This window comes from Camelus bactrianus, chromosome 17 (assembly GCF_048773025.1).
Source record: "Camelus bactrianus isolate YW-2024 breed Bactrian camel chromosome 17, ASM4877302v1, whole genome shotgun sequence".
Taxonomy (NCBI): Eukaryota; Metazoa; Chordata; class Mammalia; order Artiodactyla; family Camelidae; genus Camelus; species Camelus bactrianus.
This window is the reverse complement of record NC_133555.1, coordinates 29,264,678-29,289,042: the sequence shown is the minus strand read 5'-3', so window position 1 is coordinate 29,289,042 and position 24,365 is coordinate 29,264,678. Positions and strand designations below refer to the sequence as shown.

At 39.1% G+C, this 24,365-nt stretch overlaps 1 protein-coding gene across 3 annotated transcripts in view; it reads right to left on the bottom strand.

Annotated features, from left to right (window-relative positions):
* Positions 1-24,365, bottom strand: part of ERC2 (ELKS/RAB6-interacting/CAST family member 2) — an 875,964-nt gene that overhangs the window by 213,847 nt on the left and 637,752 nt on the right. For all 3 annotated transcript variants that reach the window (XR_012499973.1, XR_012499974.1, XM_074344641.1), the window contains exon 14: positions 4,794-4,941. Coding sequence is in view for 1 of the 3 variants with exons in the window: in XM_074344641.1 (XP_074200742.1) it covers positions 4,794-4,941 (148 nt within the window). In the remaining 2 variants the exon portion in view is untranslated. The remainder of the gene's footprint in view (positions 1-4,793; positions 4,942-24,365) is intronic.

The window sequence follows — 24,365 nt, the reverse complement described above, 5'->3', positions numbered from 1 at the left end:
TATTGTGACTGCCAGGTCAGGGAGGGCATTTTGTCAAAGGGCCCTGTTCCTACTCTATTTGAAAACCTCATTAGCCATGACAAGCAAATTCTGGCATTAGTTCTTTTCTGTAGCTCCAGTGGAGTGCCAATGCTTTTTTTAAAATGCAGACTAAGCACTGGGACTCCTTAGAGGCTGGCCAGGGGATTCGAAGAGTAGGCTCAATAGAGTAGCCTTAAACAGGGCACTCTGAGTGGTCTGGAAGGAGTCATCCCTGTTCTGAGGCCGCATGATTGGTGTATTCTGTTTCCTAACTGCGGGGAATTTCTGCTCCAGGATATCTCACTTGGAGCAGATCCCACACAAGAGTCCTACACAGCCCACATCACCCCATTACTCTGACTGCTAGCCTTTTCACCTCCTTGATCACTCTAGTCACACTGTGCTCACTGCTGTTCCCAAAGACACCAGTACTCTCCTGCCTCAATGATTTTGCACTGGCTGACTCTGCCAGAATACTCTCCCCCCAGATATCCACAAGGCTTACTCTCTCATTTCCTTCAAGTCTTTGTTCAAATGTCTTCTTCCCAATGAGGCCCATCCTGTCTACCCTATTTTACAGTGTCACCAGCCCCTTAGTCTTAACCTGGCATGCCTGTTGCCCTTATTCTAGTCTATATTTTTCCTACCATGTAACTATTTATTATGTTCATTGTTTATTATCTTTCTCTCTACCCCCTCTAATTTAAAAAGTAAGCTCCATAAGGAAGGGATTACAGATATTATATGTAAAATATCTGTTGTGGATGAAGCCCCAGTACCTAGCAGAGAGCCTGGCTCATAGTAGGTATGCAATATGTTGGATAGTTGGTTGATTGTGAGGAAAAAGTGAGATAATGTTTGTAAACTTAATGTATATATAAAACATTTGGCATAGACCTGGCATGTGGAAATCATGCATTCATTCACATAACAAATATTTACTGAGTTCCTACTATGTATTTGGCAAAGTGCAATAACTATGGGGATTATTAACCCAGTACTTGTGTTTGGTCACTGGAAATGCTATGGGCAGAGACACCTGCATGAGATGAGTTCAAAGGGCAGTGTGAAGAGGGTAGCATCTCTCATGAGCTCATTTGCCTCAAATCCTTGCAGAACATTAGGCAGGTGAACACCCAGATCCGTGACCATCCCCTCCCATTGGCCTGGATGCCTAAAAGAGCTCTGTTCTGCCAAGGCAGTCATGCAGGTGATGATAATTGAGGTCTGGGACTTGCCCTCCCAGGGATATCCTCTCTGACTGATGTCTATGTGGGCTGTGCAAACAAATCAAGCAAATTTAATAAGTGCTGTGGGCCAGTTCAGTGCAGACTGGGAACTGGGGTCTAGAATTCCTGAAATGTCTGTTCACTGCTCCCCAAGTGCTTAGGCTTTAGGGGTGGGAGGACCAGGAAGGCTTCACTGCCAACATCTGCCTGCTCTTTCTCCCACAGTTCAACAGTATGTTCTCAATGAGCTGTGACTCCAAGGTGTGTGAAAAATAGCAAAGATAAAATCAAAATCAAACTGCCTATGAGTGTTGGTGGTGATGAAATCAATTAGTAGCAGCAGTAGTAATGGCAGGTCACACATATATAGCACATATTATGTGTCAGGTATGTGCAAATCACTTTATATACATTACACCTCACAACAACCCTTTGAATTAGGTTATTAGCCCAATTTACAAGTCAGGAAACTGAGGCTCAGGGGGGTTTAGTATCTTGCTCATGATCACTCAGCTAACAAGTGCAAGAAACAAAATTCAATCTAAGCAGTCCAACTCCAGATGGTATCTGCAAAATCCACTTAAGGTTATGTGGCAAAAGTTTTCTTTAAGTATCATGGTATGTCTAGCTATGAAGCCTGAGCAGGGTACCCAGCCTCTCTGGACCTCTGGTTCCTTCTCTGTAAGAGCATCAGCACTTCTGTTTTGGTGGGAGTTGACAAGTTAATGTACATAAAGCCCGTAGATCCATGCACATGATGAGACCTCAAGAGGACTAGTAGTTGATGATGTGATCAAACATCCTAAGACAAGAGCTCTAGGCAGAACCCCCTCTTTGTGAATGACTGGGGAACATTTTTTAAATGAGTATTTTGGCATCTATTTCAGGTATACAAAGATATATAAGAGGACCTCACAATCTCTGGAATACCCATCTGCTTGTCACTCTGAATTCCTTCCTGAACCTAGTGGGGTATCTGTGGACTCAGGTGGACTATACAAAACCTGAACTCTATCACTTACAAGTTGTGTGTCTTGGGCTGGTTATTCCATACTCTGAGTCTCAGCTATGCTCCCTAGAAAGAGGAGGTCATCTTGGCACTCACATCACAGGGCTTCTGTGAAAACTGTGGGACAAAATCCTTGAGTACACTGGATTCACATTTTGGCACAAAGTAAACTCTCAATAAAAGGGCTTGCTTTTATAGGCAAATTGGTCATCATTCTTAGGATCATTATTATCTGCAACAAAGATACCTAAATGCACATTCTTTTTCTTGCTCTGTGGCCAGTAAGGTGTGGGGGAAGAATTTCAAACTTAAGTAATGGAAAGGAGCCCATCCTCCCCCTTTTTGCTGCCTCTTTTTCCACAACAGCCCTTCAGATCTTGTTTTAGCCCAGGCAGGAGCCTAACTCTGCATGGCTGGGGTTTCCCAAATGTGCCCCATGATACCCAAAACCAAGCCTGTTGTGAATAATGAAGGCTTTGTACTGTTTCCCAGGAGCAAATTGAAGGGCTACACTCAATCCTTCCTGGAATCCAGGAGTGCATTTTCATGATGCTGAGAAAAAAAAGAAAAAAACAGCCTTAAAAAATTCCTTACTGGGAAAAGTAGAGGGAGATTTGGGAAGCAGAGTGTCTAAGAGACAAAAAGAAAAATTTAATGCACTGGGCCTAACAGTAAAGCCTCTGGTAACCTTGCCTTTACAGCAGTGCCAGGCTATTTCAGAAAAGCTGGCCCTATAAGGTGGCCACCAAGACTGGAACCACTGGCAAATACGTAATACACGAAATTGCAATACAAATCAAGATATAGTGCTAACATCTATGATCCCAGACTTTGTGGCCACTGAAAACTGGAAATCATCAAAAGAGCTGAAGGTCAAGATGTGATGTAGCTCTTATGCACTCCTACCCCAATGGTGGGGATGAGTGTCTCCTTAGCAGCTAACTGACCTGAGACCTTTGGATCATATATGCATCGTAGCTGGACCCGTGGTACTTGGCCGTAATATCTGGACTGTAGCCAGCATCACAAGTGCATGGTATATTCGAGCTCAGGGGCTGTTTCCTAGGTCTATAAACCTGTGGGAGAAAGCTATAATGGTTAGGTGCAGGAGGGGAGGGTAGAGGGCACATAAGAAAGGAATTAGGAGAAAGCAAAGAAGGCTTGTCTTAACTTTCTTGGCCAAGTGGGTGGAAAAACCAGTGTAGAAGATGCACAGCCCCAGACAAAGAGGTCAGATGTAAGCAGCTCCCAACCCCTAGGGCTAGCACTAGCAAGGCATGCTGCTCTGTGGAATGACCCCCATGTCCAGCAGTGACTGGGACCCTCCCTCTGCAGGACAGGACACCCAGGTGTAGCGGTGGTCTGTCTCTTTCTCTCTCACAGCAAGGCAGCCCCATGAGAATTAGACTCTGGGTCAGGGCCGAAGGATACCTTTTCCTTCCTGAGGAGAGAAAGGGTTGGCCCAATTGTGAGGAGAGAGAGCTTATCCCTTTGGGCTTCCCTGCCACTCATCTCGCACACTGTGCTCAGCCCAGATCACCCTAGCAGGCAGAGAGCCAGTCCTGGGGGCTGGAATCAATATGGACGCACTTCACATGGTACTGAGTGGCATTTAGAGAGCTTCAGAGCCACAGGTGGCCCTAGCTAAGATGTGGCAGCCACCCCGTGAGACCACAGACCATTAAGCCATTATCTGCTGAATGGGTTTTATAAAGAAACTAGAATCTAGTATCTTTAACCATTGATTCCAAAAGCCCTCAGGCTGTATACAGAGAAGAAATAATGTCTGAAGATTTCAGGGATGATTTTGCAATATGCTTCAGGTGTAAATATTTCTATTTAAGCCACTTCTAGAAAACCCTCCAGAAAGCAAAGAATTTTCTGCACAAGTTAGGATTTTGTCCCTCCTTTCTTTTCTCTCAGAAGAAATACAGTGGCCTAGAAAGGAGGAAAAACCAGGATAATGGGGTAAACAGGTGATAAAAAAATATCTGACTAAACAATGACTAGGAAAGTCTCCAAGCACAGTCTAGCAGTCTCCAAGCATAGGGGACCAGAAAGTCCTGGGGGAAATAGTTTAAGAATCAAAGTTGAAGGTATGGAGAGAAAGAAATCAAAAGAACTGGATGATGGGAGTTATCGCAGGGCCAGAAAGTGAGCAAGACAGAAGGTAACAGGTCCAATGAGAAAGAAGGTACCCAGAATTTAATTAGTACTTTCTAGGACTTAGTCATAAGTCATACAAAGTCCACTGGAAGGAAGAGAGCTGAGAGCTATTTCTGGAGGGATGATGCTAACACAAAAGAAAGGAAAACAGCACTGATTGCAAACCACATAAGCCCAAGCACATGCACATAAGCACAGAAAAGTAATAAAATGATGTTTCAGCAACAAGTCAGGACATTTCACTCCTACCTGATTTTAGCTGCTTGAGCTTGCAGGATGGACATGGCAAGATGAAGAGAAGCTAAACCCAGAGAAAGCACCCAAGGCCCCAGACCAGCAAAACACACCTTTCGTGCATGAGGCCCCACCTGCTGCTTTAACTGATGCACCAGTCGATCTTTTTCCCGCTTGAGGGCCATAACTTCTTCCTGTGTCTTTTTCTTTTTGGAGGCAGACAATTCCAGCAAGGCAATGTTTGCATCTTTTTCACTGATTGCTGCAAGCAGTGCTTCCTGCCTGGTAAAATAAAGATTATTGTGATGATTTTTATAAAGTGAAAAAAAATCAGCATTCATAGTTGAAATGACCCATGAAGTATTCTATCATGGGGAGGAATTATGGATAATGTTTAAGAAAAACTACTTCCATGATTCTCACATTGGACAAGGTAGTTTGGGTCGGAATCCCTGAGACCCACATACTGTGTCCTCTGAGGCACGGATTTTTCGATGGCTTCGTAGATAGAGCTGCATATGATAAATGGAGAGTCAATCTGAACATTCCTTTCTAAGACAGCTACACATTTATCCAACCAGTCAGTCATCCATCTGCCCATCCTTCCATCACCCACGTAATGTTCTAGGTACTCCAAGAAAAAGCAACAAAACTGAGCAGCAACTTCAATATCAAGCATTGTATTTTCATACTAGATTTTCTTTTGAAGAAAGGCATGCAGAGATATTTACTATGGTTTCCTTTCCATTTTCAATGGAATGAGTAATGCTCCTCTGCCATTCCACCAAAAACTACTCCTTCCTCCATATTCCTTATCTCAGTAATTGCCCCACCATCCACTAAGTAGCCCAAGCTCCATACTTAGAAGTCATTCGTGATTTCCTTCCTTCCACTCAGAGCCAAACCACTGACAACTTCAGTAGATTTAATTTTAAAATACATCCCTTATCTAAACTGTTCTACTGGTACCAAACTTCTCCCAACCACCAGCATCTACCTGTGTAGCTCACCCACTTGTCTTCCTGGTACGGAGATCAAAGTAATTTTATAAAACATTGTAAACTCAAATTCCACCATTCTGCTGCATGAAAAGTCCATTGCATCACCCATTAGACTTCAAATCCAGACCCTTTCCTGATACCTGCAAATCAAGACATCAGCTGGCCTTGACCACCTCTCTGAGGTAATCTTGTTCCCTTGCTCCCTCCTCAATCATTAGGCTACAGCACATTTTGCTCTTGATCTCTTTTCTAGTGCTTGAAAATGTTACACTTGTTCTCACCTCATAAGCTTTGCCTTTGCCATTCCCTACAGCTGGACTGGAATGCCTTTGCCTCACACAGCATCCTTCGTGTCTCTGCTCAGAAAAGCCCTCTCCAGCCGCTCTCCCTGGCAGTGTCCTCCCAGCTTCCACCTCGTGCCCAAACAACTGGCCTATCACATTACACTGCTTTTTCATAGAACTCTTTACTATTTGAAAGAATCATAAGGTATTATTTATTTGTTTTCTAGACTTAACACTCCCTGACTCAGAACTTCATTTGTCTTGGGCACCACCAATTCTCCAGCTTCTAGAAGAGCACTGAGAACATAGCAGGTGCCAAAAATGTGTGTTCAAGAAATAAATAAGTTCACTTTATACTTTTCAAAAACCTTTAAAGACACCACTGGATAACTCTTCCTCTCATTCAAAATAAAATTACAATGCTTTGACTGCTGATTAATCGCTGATCAATACTCAGATAAGTATTACAGTTGCTTCCTCCCATTTTACAGTCTAAATTTCCAGCAACATCTGTCACATATTTTAACCTGGAATTTTCTGAGACCATTATTGACTAGGAAATGGCTCTTCTGGTATGTTTCATTTAGTTCCCCTTCCCCCTGAGAAAGCTTTGTCCCAACCATTTGTGTCACTACAGCAATATCCTAGATAATTTAGAAAACCCTGTAGCCCCAGGAAAGCCTCCATACTGGGTACTTTCTTGCATACAAACCCCAGGAGTAGAACCTGGTCATGATCCTGTTTTGCCTTTCTTTAATCCTTATCACCAGACCAGGCCCTGTCCAGATGTTTGGAGAAGATAGCCATTATTTGATTCTCAGAATTTTTTTTCCCCTTTTCACTGCAGGGATTTATATGGACTTTTCTGGGCCTCACTAAATGTCAGGTAGTAGGAGCTTCTGTCTGAGATTCAGTCAGACATGTGAGCAGCAGAAATGTCAGGAAATATCTCTGCTTTCCAGAAGAAAACCAGTGCAGGCTGGACTACAAACAACAGCATTAATATTCAGCTTCACAGAGCCCGTCTCCTGGATAACATCTTGAGACAATAGACATGTTGGCCATTCATAGCTACTGCATATTTCTACACAAGGTCAAGCTGAAGCTTTTTGATGGAAACAACCTAAAAGATCATTATTAGAAAAATTAGGAGTTGATAGTATAGTATGCTATATCCCTACAATTTACTCTTTACAGCTATATCCAGCCATTTAAAATGCTGATAAAAAATGTAATGATAAATAAAAAGACTTCTGTTTATTGAGAGAGTCCATGAGTCTTGTATTTCTGCACATTCTATAAGCAAAGGCACTATCTTCTTTTCTCACAGTTTCCCAAGAATGTTTGTATAATGAGTAGCCTTGGAAGATAGACATAGTGTCTCCCTTAGGATCAAAGGGTAGACATGCTTATTGCCCTGTATAATAGTGTCTCCTTCCAGAGCAGAGGGAAGACGTGTTGTTGCCCATTATAAAAGATTCAAGTTCCCTAAGCTCAGGGTTGCTCTCCTTTACTGTAACCCACTGCATGTGCTGCTATTCACCTGGCCCACGTGCCTTGCCTCTGTGGGACTTGAGGAAAGGGGAACTGACATAAATATGCTGAAGCTGTTCTCTGCACCTTGAGCAACAAAGTCCTTTGCCTCTAAAGCCAAGAGTCTCTGTTCATCTGCTTGTATCCGTGAAACTGAGGCAGGCTAACCTGCTAGCATGTCAATAGGAAAAATCTCAGACCTTTCACAGTGCTTGACATGTAAATTTATATACAGTAAGATCTTCCCAAAATAAAACTATATTCATAGAAAAAAATGAGAGGCAAATACACCAAAATGCTAATAGTCATTATCTAATGGTTGTCGAAAGTATAGGCTAGTTTTCACTTTTTTCTGCTTATACCTTTCTGTGTTATCCTTCCCTCCCGCAAAATATCATAAGAGTAAACATTAAACAATTGTACATGAAGCTTTCAGTCACCAAGTAAATTGCAAGTATATGCTTCAAATATGCGGCATGCCTGAAATTCGCTCATTTTCCCTTCAAGGAATACACATTCTCTCTGTCCCTCTCACTCTTTATGCACAGGTGAGTGCACACACACATATTTTCACATACATACATGTCTGGTACAATCTAAATCATCTCCCACTTGGACAGTTACAGTAACTAACTAGGCCCCCTATGTCCACTATTATAGTCCTATGTTCTATGGCCCTTTTAAACCCATTTTCCTCTTCCAGGTCAAAATTCAGAATGATATAGCTTTAATAACTATGTCATGATATGATGATGTTTAATAACTATGATGATATTAATTTAATAGTCATCAGCAACCGACAGAATGAACCTTCTAAACCCTTTTTCTCCTATAATTCTATAATTAGGATTTTCATGTATTTAACATGTATTTCTCGTCTTATAATAACATCAAAAGTCCCAATAAATTAAGAATTCTCAGTTTTCTCTCAATCCAGAGAAAAATATATTAATTTCTAATTCTCTATAGATGTTACCATAAAACACGGCCCCAAATTGAATTTTTCTTTATGATTAAACCTCAAAATACATTTATAAATGTAACTTTATAAAAGTACATTTAGAGCCAGTCATCAATATTAGTATCAATACAAATTGTTTTGTTTTTCATTTTGTTTTTCCTCATCTTTTCCTTATTACATTGTTTGGGTGTTTTTGTTTGCTTTTGGCTATTAAGTCTGGTTTATAAGTACCGATATTATACAATGATACAATTCTGAATAAAATTAGTGTAACAAGGATCATATACATTCTGAAACTCTCATTTAAATATTGGCCATAAACTAATGATAACTTCTCCTAAAATACCTTTTTTTAAACATTTTTTATTGATTTATAATCATTTTACAATGTTGTGTCAAATTCCAGTGTTCAGCAAATATACACAAAATGTTATGATAACTCACACAGAAAAAAATGTGACAATGAGTGTGTATATGTCCATGAATAACTGAAAAATTCTCCTAAAATACCTTGATTGAAATCTACATTCAGTAATTCCAATCTACTGAAATCAAAGAGTAATTGGCAGAAATTTTTTTAACAGTATATAAAACTAGAAAACTGGGACATTTCTTACTTTAGGATAGTTGGAAAGATGTTCTGAGTATGTTAAGGTTGTATCTGGCCATTAGCTGTTTCTACAGGGATGCCAGGCAAAGCATATTCTTAATTATAGGCTGACAGAGTCATTACATTAGTTTTTTAAAAAGCAATATGCTTTATAAAATGGGTTTAAAATAACTTTTTATTAGGCTGATACATTTTAACTAATAGTTTAAATCACTATGAGCTAGCTAATCCTTCATGGTTATGGGTTTTCATTAACCCTACTATAAAAGTTGGTTCGTTTTTTTTTTTTGAGGGTGAGGGATACTGAACATAAGTTTTTTTTAAAGACTAACTTCATCTGCCAGCCCTACATTAGATTCCACACTTTTACAATCCCCATAAGCCAATGTGTTGATATATCTAACTGAAAGCACCTAATGACAAATACTTCACTGAAAATACAGTCCTGTTTTTAGAAAATGGTAGACACTGAAATAAATTAGGAAGCTTAAATTAAATGTTCCTGCTTTTAAAAAAATTCTCCCCTCAAACTGGGAAAACTGAAATATTTGCAGTTCTGATGCCTCCTTTACATCTACATCTTTTTTTAAAGGCTCAAGTGTATACACTTGGCTTTAAATTGGAAATACAAAGAAAAAAATCCTCATTAATTTCCTCATCAAGTGAGCCACCTTCTAGATTCAAGGCCAGATTTACATTCCTGCAGAAATTGTCACTGTCCCATAGACCTCAAGAAAGTTTCTGTAAGCCTGAAATCACTTCCAGCACTTAATCTGTCCTTTTTGCTTATTCACAGACAACACGAAAACGAAAATATATACTCATCTTTAGACAGTTAGTGGGGTTAAGTATATGCCAAAGGCTTGCAAAATTATCTTTAGAACACTGCAATGCTCCAGTATACAATTACTAAGGTGATCTGTCTATGCCCCAAAATGTAACTTAAAATATGAAAAGGAAGCCCAAGTATGCTAGAAAGGAAGATAAGATAATGCAAAGAGAAATAAATCTATAAGAGTCTGCTGAATGCCAAGCTAAGAAAGTGGACCATAGACAGCATTTTATCAAAGTACAGCCTAAACAAACGTCAAGGGGAATAATTTCTTTAACAAATATGGGCAACAATGGAGGGGTAAAGGGGGGAATTCTGTGCCCTCACATGCATTTAGTCAGGGTTAACAATGGATAAAAATATGTGCAAGAATACATTTAATAACCCTAAACTGTCATTCAGTTTGTAGGAGGTAGTCAAGATACAGCTAATAAAACACCAAAAAAATGGTTTTAGCCACCCTGGAAAAAAAAATCCTCCATGGACTAAAACAAAAGAGGACTGAAGGGCATCTCCTGCCAAGATAAATGCCTTCTTTTGAGTGTTGCCTGTGGCTAGCCTTCACAAAGAGAGTTCCAGAATCCTCTGATGGTAATACATCCCCATGTCACTTATCACAGTCAATTTAAAAGGGAGCTTTATAAACATTTCTATTTCACTCCCTGTTGCTGTCGTCCTATTAATGATGACTTGAGCTCTGAGAGAGGGTCTAAAATTAATTTCAGGAGTTGTAAATGAGGCAGGCCAATTAGGAACTATTATAAATTGGATTGAGGGGAGAAGCATTAACACAATTTTTCCTGTGGGCTCTTGTTTTAGTTAGCTGACCCATCTTTAGGAACACATTCAATTACAAAAGCAGATGCTTAAAAAATGCATTCCATTAAGAAATGTTTGGATAATTTCAAGGGAAAACCTATATTATGTATGGTGCTCAGCCCACAGTCATGTTCTAATCATACTGTGGGAAAAAAAAAATTCTGTTCAATCAACTTTTCCCAGTTAATTACTGTTTTCTTTCCCTCATGACCCTGAATCTTCAACCATAAGTTCAGTAGGAGGTGACTTAAGACAGACAGTGACGAAAGATCCTGTTCAAAACAGCCTCTCTCTCACCCCTGGGGTGAGGGTGGGTGAGGTTTGCTATGATCAACCCTGGAGATAGAAGCTCATTTGCCTAAATTTTAAAAGCTGTATTTTCAAATGGCATCTTGAGAAAGAAAGGCTTTTGATAGCAATTAGTATCAACACTACCCACCAGCAGAATGATGTATTGTGTATACAGAAGGCCCACGCAGCTTGCATGAGGTGAGCCCACAGGGTGAGATACATTTGAACAACATGAGCTTCAGCAAGGACAAAGAACAGATCAAATTTGTAAAGGCCAGGCTTTGGCAGCCCAGTCTCCTTAATGCGGTTTGCTCTCTGTCGCCCACCTAAAACTGACCTCCAGAAATAGTTTACTCCAATTACAGAGAATTTTGTCTTTGAAACTTAATAGCTCACGACTGGAATTTCCTAACACAGGAGCCATGAGTCTCATGGAAGTTCTTTGCTCCGTGCAACTGCTTCTACCACACTACTCTCTCAGGGTATGACTCAGGGAGGCAGATAGCCCATCCTTGAGCTCCTCCAAGTGCAGCCGGGCCAGGAAGGCTAATGGGCCAATATCGTGCACTTCAGGATACAAAGGTGGCTAATGCTGGCCCCGCTCTTGGCAACCTACTACAAAGAGGTATTGCTGAATCTGAGGCCAACTGATTTTCCCATGCGAAAAAGGCCGAGGCCAGAGGAGGATGAGTGCCAGGAAGAGCTACTGCCTCCCTCCTAAAATGCTCTTTCCATTCCCAGCCGTTTGGAGATTGATAAAAAAGGCAATAAGGGATGGGAGGGACCACTTTCCAGGTTCTGGCAGAGGACACATATGAGGGATTACTGATTACTGTACACCTGATTCAGAAAGAGAGTGAGTATGAAATAAGAAAATGCTTCTTTTGATTATCTTAGTCTATTATGATTTTTAAAAGCTTATCCACAAAATATCCAAATAAAATACTACTCAAGTCCTTTAGAGGAGAAAGTACTTACTTAGTACTTGAGTTTTGGAATTGAACATACCTGGGTTTGAATCTCACTGATATCTTTTGTTTCTGTCACCCTGGGCAAGTTATTTTACATTTCTGAAACTTCAATTTCCTCATAATAAACTAAGAAGGATAATAGTGATTCTCTGTTGGATTATTGTGAGTTAAATGTGATAACACAAGTACTCTGTTCAGTGCCTGACAAGACCACACAAATGGTAACAATTACTTATTATTACACAATACAGACACCACCAAATGTAGACTCAAAAGTGTTGCATTATTTTCTACTTTCTATTTCCTCTTTGTAGGAAACATATCTAAGTATGTCAATGGTCTCTTATTTTCAAGACAGACTCTCAGAGAATCCTCTGAAATTGGTTTCTGTTAAGCTGCCTATTTGATTTTCATGAGCTGATGCCTGTTTTGCAAACAAACTTAAAGGAGAAAACAGAGCTTGAATGTGGAGAAGAATCTGTCCCTCGTAGAAGAGTTGCATCCCAGAACCAGGCCTGACTGTTCAATATCATCATGTCTGAATTGATAGGAAAGGCCACACAAAGATGGGCAAGATGTGATTTCATGCAGTGTGAGAAATGGAAACATGTTCTAAAAAGTGACCTTTTAAAAGACAAGGTCAAGTGCAAAATCTAACCAAAGTCAAACAACTTCAAAAAAAAATTCTTCCATTAAAAAAAAAAAACAACTTTAAAAAAAATTGGTAGATTTGGAAAGCAGTGAGGGCAAGGAACTCCATGACCTACCAGTATACCCTGTGTCAGTGTAATGTTCTATGATGCTCATTCATTCTTGTTATTCCCATTCAGTGATGAGAAGGTTTCTCTGTTGAGCATTTAACTCTGCCAAAGTAGCTTTCTATATAAAATGCACCCAACCAGACTCCCTGGGAGGGTTACAATGATTGATAATAAGAAAAGTACATCTGGACTTCACTGTGGGCCAGAGCTTTGCCAGCATCCACCTAAACTAAACTCATTGTCCATGGATGATCAGTTACTGCCAAGAGATTTGCTGCATCACATTAACTTTTTGATTGGAAATGAACAACTGCCAGAAAATAGGTCATTGACTTTGAGGCTTGGCTCTTAGGGCATCCGATCAATTTTTTTTTTTCTTATTGGTGGGCTGCATGTTGAGTGTGCATGCGTGTATTATGTAAGTTTCCCAAAAGATAGTATATTTTAATTTCCCCTCTACCCCATATTTCAGGGTACTAAGATTTGTTGCTAAGTCTTCGCACAGAGCAGCAAATTGCCCTCCTGTATCTTGAACTAAATATTTCCCTTCTTAATTTGAAATTTTTGTGTTAAATCAAACCTCCCTTTGTTTATGTTTACGTGGAATAGAATATTCCTATAGGCTATATTATAATGAAAACCAAAACAGATTGTCATGTCACTGTGCTAAGAGGGATATGAGCAGAAGGGGGCACATTTCAGAATTTTGTTAATGCAACGTTTGAAGAAAATCAAATTAAGGTTCTCTGGAGCAGATCTTTGTAGTGAGAAATTTAAAACAATTGGATTTGTTGGAAGCAGCTCCTTTGAGAGAGTTCCTCTTCATGGGAAGGAAAATGGCAGTTGTGCTCCTACACTGGGGGAAGGAAACACAGAGTCATGTATCTATATATGTCGTGGATGATGGTAGTAGTCAGGCAAAAAGCAGGTTTCTAGGAGGGGCAGAAAGGCATGATACCACCAGGGAGGAGGGTTAAACAGATGTCCATCAACTTAATGCCATTCTACCTTGCTGTGCCTGCCAAAGAACTCAGCAACTCGGGACAACCTATAGGAGTCTTCCTTTGGGAAGCTGATGACTTTTAAAGCATTCTCAAAGAAGAAATTCCTCACTAAAATCTCTGAGAAGTCTTGCTTTTAGGTCTGCCATCTCGTGGCCATTGTAATAAATTCTGCCTTTTTCCTTTTCTTTTTTTTTTTTCAGAAGTAGTTACACCTTTATAATTTATATTCTAAAGTGATAACACAAAGGATGCCTTTAAAAAAAGAACTTTAGCAACAGGAGAACTCTACAATGCAGAGGGAGCTAGGGCATTTCACAGTCTTATCCCCCTTCTGCTCATATTTTTCATTCTTTGATGAAAGCTTAGAATCACATTATCACTTATCAAATTATCAAATAATCATTCTATATGGGATTGGGCCTGCTGAGAAGTTAATTAAGAGGTAATAGGCATGTTTTAGGTGCCCATTTTTTAAAGAGATAACTTAATTGACACATAGTTGCCTGCAAATGAAAGTCCCAGCATTTCTGTTCTTGCCATAGATTTGCTAAGAGAACATGTGGAATGAAATAAGACTATAAATCTAATGGGGCTTCAAACCTAAAGACCAGGAAGGTATGTCTTTCCGGAAATAACTTAAAAGTTCAAATGACAGAGATTAGAAATAACACACTTGAACACTGTGAGGGAAAGAAGTGAGACCAAAGTGATCCCATTGGGAAGAAATGGCTAAAGTGCCACCAAGAAAACACACTGAGTCTGTCTAAGGGACACTCACTAACTACTTGTTGAATGTGTCAATGGGAGAGAAAGCAAATGTATATGGCAATTTCTTTGGCAAGGCTTCACCAACGTGTCATAATCTCTAGACTAAAAAGAGATGCAAGGGCATATACAATAACCATAAATTAATTTCAGAGCCCAAATTATAGAAATGTAGAACTATACATACTTATACATACACCTAAAATACTGCACTGCTAAGCAACTGATTTAAAAGACACACAGAACAAAGGGCTGCAAAAATCAGCTAGTGAGTGTAAAAACAATGAGAAGTTATATCTGTTAGCTTCCTGAAATTTCTGGATTCTTGAATACAATGTGTAGGACACTAGTAGAGGGCTCCTCTCAGAGGGTGAGGGAACATGAAACCAGACAGCGGATGCAGAATGAAAGAGTCTGGTAAACTACCTGAAAGCACTCCACATCTGGAAAGAATCGTGGGGGAACCAGCCCAAGACACAATGGTATGGAAAGCAGTCTTGGATTAACAGTATGGGTGGCCCTGTGGCTCATGGATGTGAAATTTCCACTCTGAGAGAAGTGATCACTAGAAGCAGGAACATTTCTGATGTGAAATTATGAAGTCCAACTAGAAGCAACTGAAAGGAACATGTTCCTTTGGGATGGCTGTTTGCTGTCCACAGAAAGAAGAATAAACCAACCGAATGATCAGAGCTCAGTTCTTCAATTCCTTCAAACATGAGTGCCCACTGTATACCAGGTACCAGAGATGAAAGGACAAACAAGACAGGCACAACTCCTGCTTCCGTGGGGCTTACCACACAGCAGACCCCACAGACTCTCAATCCACATAGTCATGAGACGAGCTGACCCTGCAATGATGCCTCAAAACACAAGGAAATACCCTTCTACCTCCATCAGAGCAAATACCAGATAATCAGCAATACTATGCAAAGAAGATATCCATGAATCCTGTCTCCAGTCTAAAGGCTAGGAATAATAATTCACACGGCATTTCCACCCATGTGTGTCAAATACTGGGATAACTGATTCAAAACTCCCTCCCTCTTCATTCTCCATGTCTAGTGCAGTCCAGCTGCAATCCAGAAGCCCCAAAACAAACAAATAAACAGAAATACAACACATTATATTTATAGCTATTAGGCTGAATGCTATGAAGTGTTTTTTGTAGATAAGAAGCAGGCAAATATGAGTGATTTCATGTAGTTCAAGCTAATAGTTTTCTTCCACAATAAAAGCAGCTTTATTGGGGTTTTTTTTTTTTGTTGTTGTTGGTTTGCTTGTTTATAATAGGCACCCATGGATAATTTTACTTCTTTACCACTTTCTACTCTCAAAGATTTAAAAGGTTGAGGCATTTCCCTCTCTACAATATTCAGCTCTTAATTCCACATGCACCCAAGACTAACCACTAGAGGCAATTAACCCAGTCCATAGGAGAGAGACTGCTACACGAATCTCAGGGAGAAGAGGGAGACTAAAAGCCCAGAAAGGTGACAGAGCTCAGTCCCTGAATGGGTCCCCAGACCTAGAAAACCACTTAGTGAGAAACATCCTGGTGACCAGACCCCAACCTGATACTGATTACTACTCCCCAAGATACTAATCAGTTGACTGATCGCTTTAAGATTAGATCATCTATCTCCCAGGACAGACTTGAGGCTGCCCAGCCCCGCTATGCAGCAATGGAGCACCTCCCTTTAGATCTGAACTTCAAGTCACAGGACATAAAGCAGGAGTTCAAAGAAAAATGGAGCTGTAGAACTCTCAAGGGGGTTTCCAAATTCTCACTGATGAGAGGCCTAATAAAAAAGTGTCTTTGAGGATGGCGACACACTCATGGGTAGTGGCATAAGAAAGCAGTCTAATGACTGCTAAAAGAGTTGTCAACTAGTGTCTTAATCTCCATTTATATGTGAAGAGAAATTACTATGGACAGAAAACTGCTAAATGCTGTGAGGGATCAGCAAGGGATAAGGCTTGCAAACTCTTCTGATAAAGAAAGCAAATGCATTAATGAAAAGTTGAATCACAAAAGATAAATAATATTTGATAAATTACTCCACTGTTAGGATGTAGGATAGAAAATCATTAATAGGTATCACTGTGTTTGCTGTATGATATGCAAGGCATAAGTGAAGCATATTGTTTAATTTCATCTTCTCAAATTATCCTCCAAGGATAAAGTTATTTTTATTTCTATTGTAAAGTTGAGTAAACTGAGTCTGTAAGATTTAAGTAGACTGCCCCAAATCATATTGCTTTTAAATGGTGGAACGGAAATTTGAATCCAAGTCTGTGTGAGTTGGTCATTTCACTAAAATGCTTGATTGTAGAAAGGAAAGGATGTCCCTTTAGGGTCTGGGATGATGGAGGTAAGCTTCACAGAGGGCAGGGGTGACAGCTGGGTGTGAAGGGGGGCTGGACTAGGAGGGCTCTGGAGGGAAAGAGGCGCTTCCAGATGGGGATAAGCATTTGAGGAAAAGCTGAGCAGATTCAGCCATTTAAAATTATTTCTCCTTGCTTATTTACGCTTATTTCCAGCTGCACAACTTTTGGGAATGTTAGACTACCACCAAGGAGAAAGTGCAATCAAACTAAGTAATTCCTAAGTGCCAACCCAAAGACTGGTACTGACTCGTACTGAAGTTTTCATATGTAGGTATATGCACTCACACATGCACATGCAAGTCTCTGCATACTCATTCACATACATATGCATACACATGAGGGCACAGGCAAATACTGTGGGAGTAAGATTGTCAACCAGTTTCTAGGTCTTTTATTATGAAATTAGGTAATGTCTTTCCTACTATTTGGTGTTAAAATGCCCTTTTATCAAATGATGATGATAGTAGTTAACATTTGAATAGCTTTATTTAGTTTAATAGCTTAAGTGGGTTATCAAGCTTTATGTTATTTTCAAAAATATTTTTTCATATTGTTGGTCTATGGCATCCAAAGTCTAGAAAGCACTCATTTGATTGTCAAATATTATTATAATAAAGGTGTGTATTAGAAACATCTGGGGCATTCTCCCTGGTCCCCCTTTGCTTTGCACAGATGGGGGCTTGTCTTTCCATTTGAAAAGTGCTTGACATTTTCCTAAATATCACCGAAGCTTCTAAGTAGGCTGCCTTATAAACATCATGTTGAACCCAAATTGTTCTTACTAAGTGACCATCCTTTTAAGAACAGGAAATTCTGTTTCAGATACTGTATCCATAGGATATATGGAGAATAATCTTTTATTTCACAAATAGGCATTGTTGGGCATAAAGTCCAGGTCCCTCTGGGGACCCTCAGTGATCACAGAAGGAAAGGAAAATTGAATTGGTCAACATCAGTCATTTAATGGTGGCCAGAGCATCCAGTGTGAACCTGCTTCTCCTTTCATTGTCCCTTTTGCTGAATTTTTAATGCAGTATGTATATGTATAGAACCCATGAATGTGTGGATAATCAGTATCTGGGAAGACTTAAGGACATGTTAGTTATTCCTTCAACTATCTGCTAAAGTGAATACAGATGAGGCTTGCTCTGGGGGATCTTAAGATTTGATTTAGGACCTAGGATGGGAGTCACAGGTAGGTGAGGCTGATACCAATTCAATAATGGGAAGACCTCTGGCTAAGTCAAGTATGTCAAACAATACCACAGCAGGCTGCCTCATTCTCATCTCTGAAGGTACTGGTACAAACAACAGAGGACCATCTTGAGCAATTCTGAGAGAAATACTTCTAATAAAGAATGACTTTGAGACTAAACATATGTTTTGGTTAGGTTTCTTTGGATGACAAGCAACAGAAACTTATCCTGGCTAACTCAGCAAAGAGAGAATGTATTAGAGGGATACCTGGATGAAACAAAGAAAACAGGCTAACAAGTGAGTTTTAGAAAGGTCAGTAAGAAAGTCATTCCAAAACCCTCATAGCAAGAAATCCCAAATTTTTCTTAGAAAGGTTACATCATAAGTCTGCTACAACTTCAGGCTTAATAAAAAAGAGTGATGTTTGACCTTCCTGGAAAGGAAATAGATTAGTCCAATCCAGATCAATAATCTACAACGTGAGGTCCCTAGCACTAGGAATCCACCCTAAATAATTGGGTCACACAAAAAAAGGGAGTTAGGTATGATTTGAGGACCATCCAAATTGGCAATTACTCTAATTATCTTACAACCTGAAGGGTCTATTTCAGTTGTGTGCTGGAACTGGCAGCTACCAGCTAGCAAAAATCAATTATGTGCATCTCGTTCCAATTCCATGGTCAGTCTGTATTTTGGCCACGGTAAGAGTACTTACACTATGGAAACTGGCAAACATTACCAATCAGAGCTTTTTTTTAATTCCCCGTTGACATGGTTTAGCAGCACATCATTGCCCTATTTCAAGATGATTGAACCATCTTGCCAAGACTGCCATACACACAAGAGGACATGCCATAGATAACATAACTGAGAATATTTCCTAATATTTGCTAACACTCACCATTACTTTTTCTTTGGTGAACACTATATTGGTCTATACTACTGCAACATTCTACTGTACACTATACTATTCTAACTTATTTATGTGTATTAACTCATTCACTCTGAACAACAATCTAACGAGGTAGGTGTTATTACTTACCATTTGACAGATAAAGAAATAGAGAGAGAGCGGGCAAATTAGCTTGCTTGAGTTCACATGGCTAATAACCGGCAAAATGAAGATTTTAACCCAATCTATAATTTAATAAGGCTTCAAAATACAATAGATAATGTGTAACAGCCATTCTGAGTTGTGACATCCTTGACACAGAGAAACCAGACAACCCAATCACTTTGAATCTAGTAAGGACTTGGCTGAATCCCGATAAGTGGATCACCCTTCAATCACAATGCTGCTATCAGTGAGAGTAGCCCAGGACAGCTCACAACTAATGCTTGAATGTTCACTCCTTTCATTACCCAGGATGCCCCATGAATTGAAGCCTAATCCAAAAGCTGCTATAAACCCCCAGAGAAGAGAGAGATTCACAGCGTACATGCCAGAATTCTCCAAGTGAGTGACAACAGCATTTCAGGACTCAGTGGGCAGTGCCTACCTATCACATTGGTGCTCCTGAATGGGCCTCATGCCACAATCCCAATAAGAAGGGGGAGAGAAGTCTAAACCTTCGACCTATTCCCCTACCCCACTAGTACTACTGGGAGGTAGGCATGGAAAACAGAAAACAGGGGCCTAATAGAAAGAGTTACCTGATTTTAGATGTGTGCCTTGGACAAGTCACTTAACATTATGCATCTTAGCTGTAGGGCCTATAAAATGAAACAATATTATATACTCCCAAGGTCACTGAGAGGTTCAAATGAGACAACCCACAGGCAAGCATCTGGTAAACTGCAAAACCTCATAAAAATGGTGAGCAGTATCCCTACTTACATAGCTGTGGCCCCTAAGGCCCAAACAGCAATGATGCAGTTTGATTTATTTTAAACAGTATTTGTTATGGACCCACTATGAGCTAGGTACTGCTTCTATCAATTAAGCCAAACTCATTAAGCTGGCATAAAGTCACCAAATGGCTGGTGGGAGTTTCTGCTGGGATACACCTAAGTCCACGAAGGGAAAATGACTATCTGAAGGAAACACAAGACAGTTTTCCTTTTCCAATAATTTCCTGGGAGAAGTGACCATAATTCATTGACAGGAAAGACAAGGCTGATTCTAAGTAGTCTTAAAAAATGATCAATTATTTAAATCCACTGAAAATTCAATGAATATTTGTTGAATGAATGAAAGGGATTCCACAGATCTGGATTCAAATCCTAGTTCTGCACCACTATCAGCTGTGTGATTTTGGGGAAGTTAATTAACTGGGTGAATTTTAGTTTTCTTATCTATAAAGATGAGAATAATCCTTTCATGGGGTATTACATGAGATAAAACATGTAAACTATTTAGCATACTCAGGTAACAAAGTTACTACTATTATAAATGCAAGCTATAGTTATTTTGATATAATTACTAGGTTAGCTCATTAGTTTACTACTATTATCAGCTACAAGATAAATATGTTCAAATCACCAATTGCCAAGGGAGTAATATGAGCATTCCCAGCTGCCAGAGACAAGAAGAGAAAACTATTTTAAAAAAATTAAAGAGAGGGGGAGGGCATAACTCAAGTGGTAGAGCACATGCTTAGCATGCAGGAGGTCCTGGTTTCAATCTCTGGTACCTCCTACAAGCTCCTCCTCCAAAAAATTAAAAATAAATAAATAAATAAATAAATAAATAAATAAATAAATAAATAAAGAGTTATGTTGATCAATGATATTCTCAGTTTTCTGTATTTGTATCCAGAGATTTAACACATATCTAGTGTTTATCGTGGTATCACAATTCCATTTCCACTCACTTAAGCAAATGTAAATTGGAAAGTGGAAATGAATTTTCTGATAAATGCAAAAAGAAGAACTGCTTTATAAAAGTGACAGTGTAGCTAAGACAATATTTCCACTCTAGATTTTGGCTTCCTTTTTCCAATCACTTAGCAGGACTCTTGAATATCCAAACTCAGTATTTCAATGGATCTACAGAGCCAAAAAGCTTTCTGCAAAGGATTAAAGAAGTAGCAAAGCGTCATTAAGAATACGAATTTAACTCACTCGAAGGAAGGAAAAAAAAAACCCAAAAACTGTGAGGCTGTGACAGTTGCCCGTTCTTATGTAAAGAATGGGGAACCCCCACCCCACCCTGTGAAACTTTAACGGAGAAAATATCAATGGACTGACTGCTATGGTCAAAGAAATGAAGTACCATCAATTTATGTGTAGTTTCTCTTTGAACTGTAAATAGACACAGGTGCCAAATGTCTTTCTTTGTCCTGTTAAAGAAGTCTGAAATTCTTGGGCTTTTCTTTCCTAAACAGCTCATGAGCCTTGACAATTCTTTGCTCAAATCCAATTAATTTAACTTCTAGCTTAAAAAATAATAAAGTGTCTATAACCTAGAAGTTGTAATAATATAGCAAAATAACTACATTGCATTCTTAAGTGATAGCTGCATTCTTTAAGTTATTCCTTAGTTTAAAAAAAGGAGGATGGAGGAGACCCAGCAATTGTCCTGATAAGAAGACAAAAATCTATCTCCATTTTAAAACTTAAAAAAAAAACCAAAAAACTAATTACAAATAAAATGTCCATAGTTCCAGTGATTGGCTATTAATCTTTTTTATTTTCTTAACCATTTCCTCAAAGATCCATCTGCACTTCATTTATTTATTTCCACATAAAGACGGCTTATAATTCGCTTATCCCAAATTTGAAATACTGGTTTGTCTGTAAATATGGAAGCCTAGAAGCCCCAGTAATTGGGGCTTTTAGCCGCCCACTTAATCTTACTTAAATTACCAGTGTTCACAATGAGGAATGACCGAGAGGCTCAGGTTGAGTAACCACTAGGATGGCAAATGTTGGGGATGAGGTTAATAAAGATTATTGTCAGGAATCTGAATGTTATTCCAAATCATAGTAACCAACGAGTCACAAATTAAGAGCACTTGCTAACTAGAAGCAAGGTGATGGCCAACTGTGGTAGTTAAGACATTAATGCTTCTGTAAATGCTAAAACCAAGTATAAAGTAGACATACAATCTTCAACTCCCCGAACACCCCAATTTGGCCACTAAAGATGCTGTTTTACATTTCCAAACATTTTCCCCTGTCACTACTTTTTATACTTCAGTTCTCAGGTTGTAAGTATTTGTTACTTGCAAAGCAGCCCCCTTTGAACACTGAATCATGGGAGGCATCTGTAACTAACTGCCAATGCCGGCTGCCAAACAAAAACTCCCTGCTGGTGACATGACCACCTAGTGACCTCTAAAAATGTTGTAACAATGTGAAAAATAGCTCCCTCTTGTAGGAAACAGCAATTTTTTAAATTAAACGTACATCGAACGTTCGCTTATATACAGATAAATGGTGTTCAGAGTCACCTTCTCTGTTTCCAATTTCAATCTTTTGAAACCCAGCCCAAACCTAAATAAATAAACGTTGATACTAAGAAGAAACTAAGAGCTCAAGAGCCTTGTGATTTTGCAAACAGCTTTTTTCCATTTTCGAAAATCTAAACTCTGGGCCAGACACAGAACAGGTAATGAAAAGGAACAGGCTTGGCAGTCCCTCTGTGGTTCTAAGCTGAAAAATACGTCAGGCAGAAATAAGTGGCTATAATTTGGCAGGCTTAATGTCTTTAAAAGTTTGCAGCCTGCTAAAGAAAAAAAATTTTTTTTTAAACAGTTACAACATTTACAAATTGAAACACAATCGTTAAGCTAAAAGCTACCTTGACATAATTTCACTATCTATTCTTTTAAACATACTTTTATCATCTTCAAGTGTTTTTGCACCTACATAATAATAGACACTGATGATTATTAAGACGGGGGGGGGGGGCACCAGGAGGTTTTTCAATGCTAATGTGATCTTGGGTGACTGTAATATTAGTGAATTTGGTTTATGCCATTTGACATTAAAATATTCAAGGCTAGTCTCACTTTAAAAGGTGCAATGGAGCTTCCCATACGTGCCCAATGGGACACAAGAAATGGGAAATTGGACTTGACAGTAAGTATTTTTGAGTCTGTGAATCACTGTTTTTCCGGTTAGCTTATCTTCCTAAAATTTCAAAATCAAAAGTCTCAAAGCACCAACGGTATGACATGTCAAAGGCTGTTTGACTTTAATGTGTTTGTTGCTCATCCTGACATCTTCCTTCTGATGAATTATTTCCAAACACTGGCCAGAGCCATAAAAAATCAAATCAGCTTGAAAACAAAGTGGCACCAGTAACTGTTTGTTTCCAAGCCATTAAAATGCCTGGAAGATCATTCCTTTTAGAAAGAAAAGGTAGTCAGTCCTTTTGCCTCTGAATCTTTCTCACCTATTAATTACCACACTCCACCCTCCCACTATCAAGGCAAAGAAAACCACCTGGGTTCCCTCCTTCAACACAAATATACCTACTCTTAACTGACTTTAAAAAAAAAAAAAAAAAAGGATACAAAGAAGAAAGAAAAAATGTACGCCCAAATCCATGTTAAACTATGCTTCTACGTTTTCACATTTTAGCTTAAAACCCACTTTTTAAATATGTAGGCATACCAAGTTCAATATGCTTTTGGTGCAAGTGCTCCACGCTGAAGTAAAAGCTATTTCCCTTGAAACTAAAGTGAATCTTGGCAATTAGAAAAGGACATCAAACGATATTCGTGTTATAGCACGGTGAATTATTGCTGTTTCCAGCCTAGGAGGCCATCTCCTTATTTTGTGACACTTTTCCCAACCTTAACTGACAATTCCATAATACATAAATTGTTCTGGAAGACTTGTGGTCTACAAAAGAGCACTCTGATATTACTGAGCATAAAGAAAATTCTAATTTTTAAAGAAATGTGAGAGGCAGCAGGAGTCCTCCCTTCCAGACTGATCCCTCTATCTCAAGCTTTGTGATAAGGGGGTTCATACTGGCAATGTGATTTGACCAGTATTAAATCAAATTCATGCCAAGTACACTTATGCATATGATCAGTATAACAAAATTATATTGGGGGATATATAGAAAACTTCTAGTGCCCAAGTATATTCAACCCACAAAAATGACAATATCCTAAGTTTCAACCTAATAATCAAGTGCCTTACTTTCTGCATCTATGAAATGAATCTAATAACAATTATCTCACAGGACTGATATGGGAAGTCAATGAATACTGTATATAAGAGTTAACACAGTGCCTGGCACATGACGAGCACTCAGGAAAAGAATGGGAAGAGAAATGATAAACCTATAAACATTGTTCATTTTGAACATTCTAATAGTTTAGGCTAT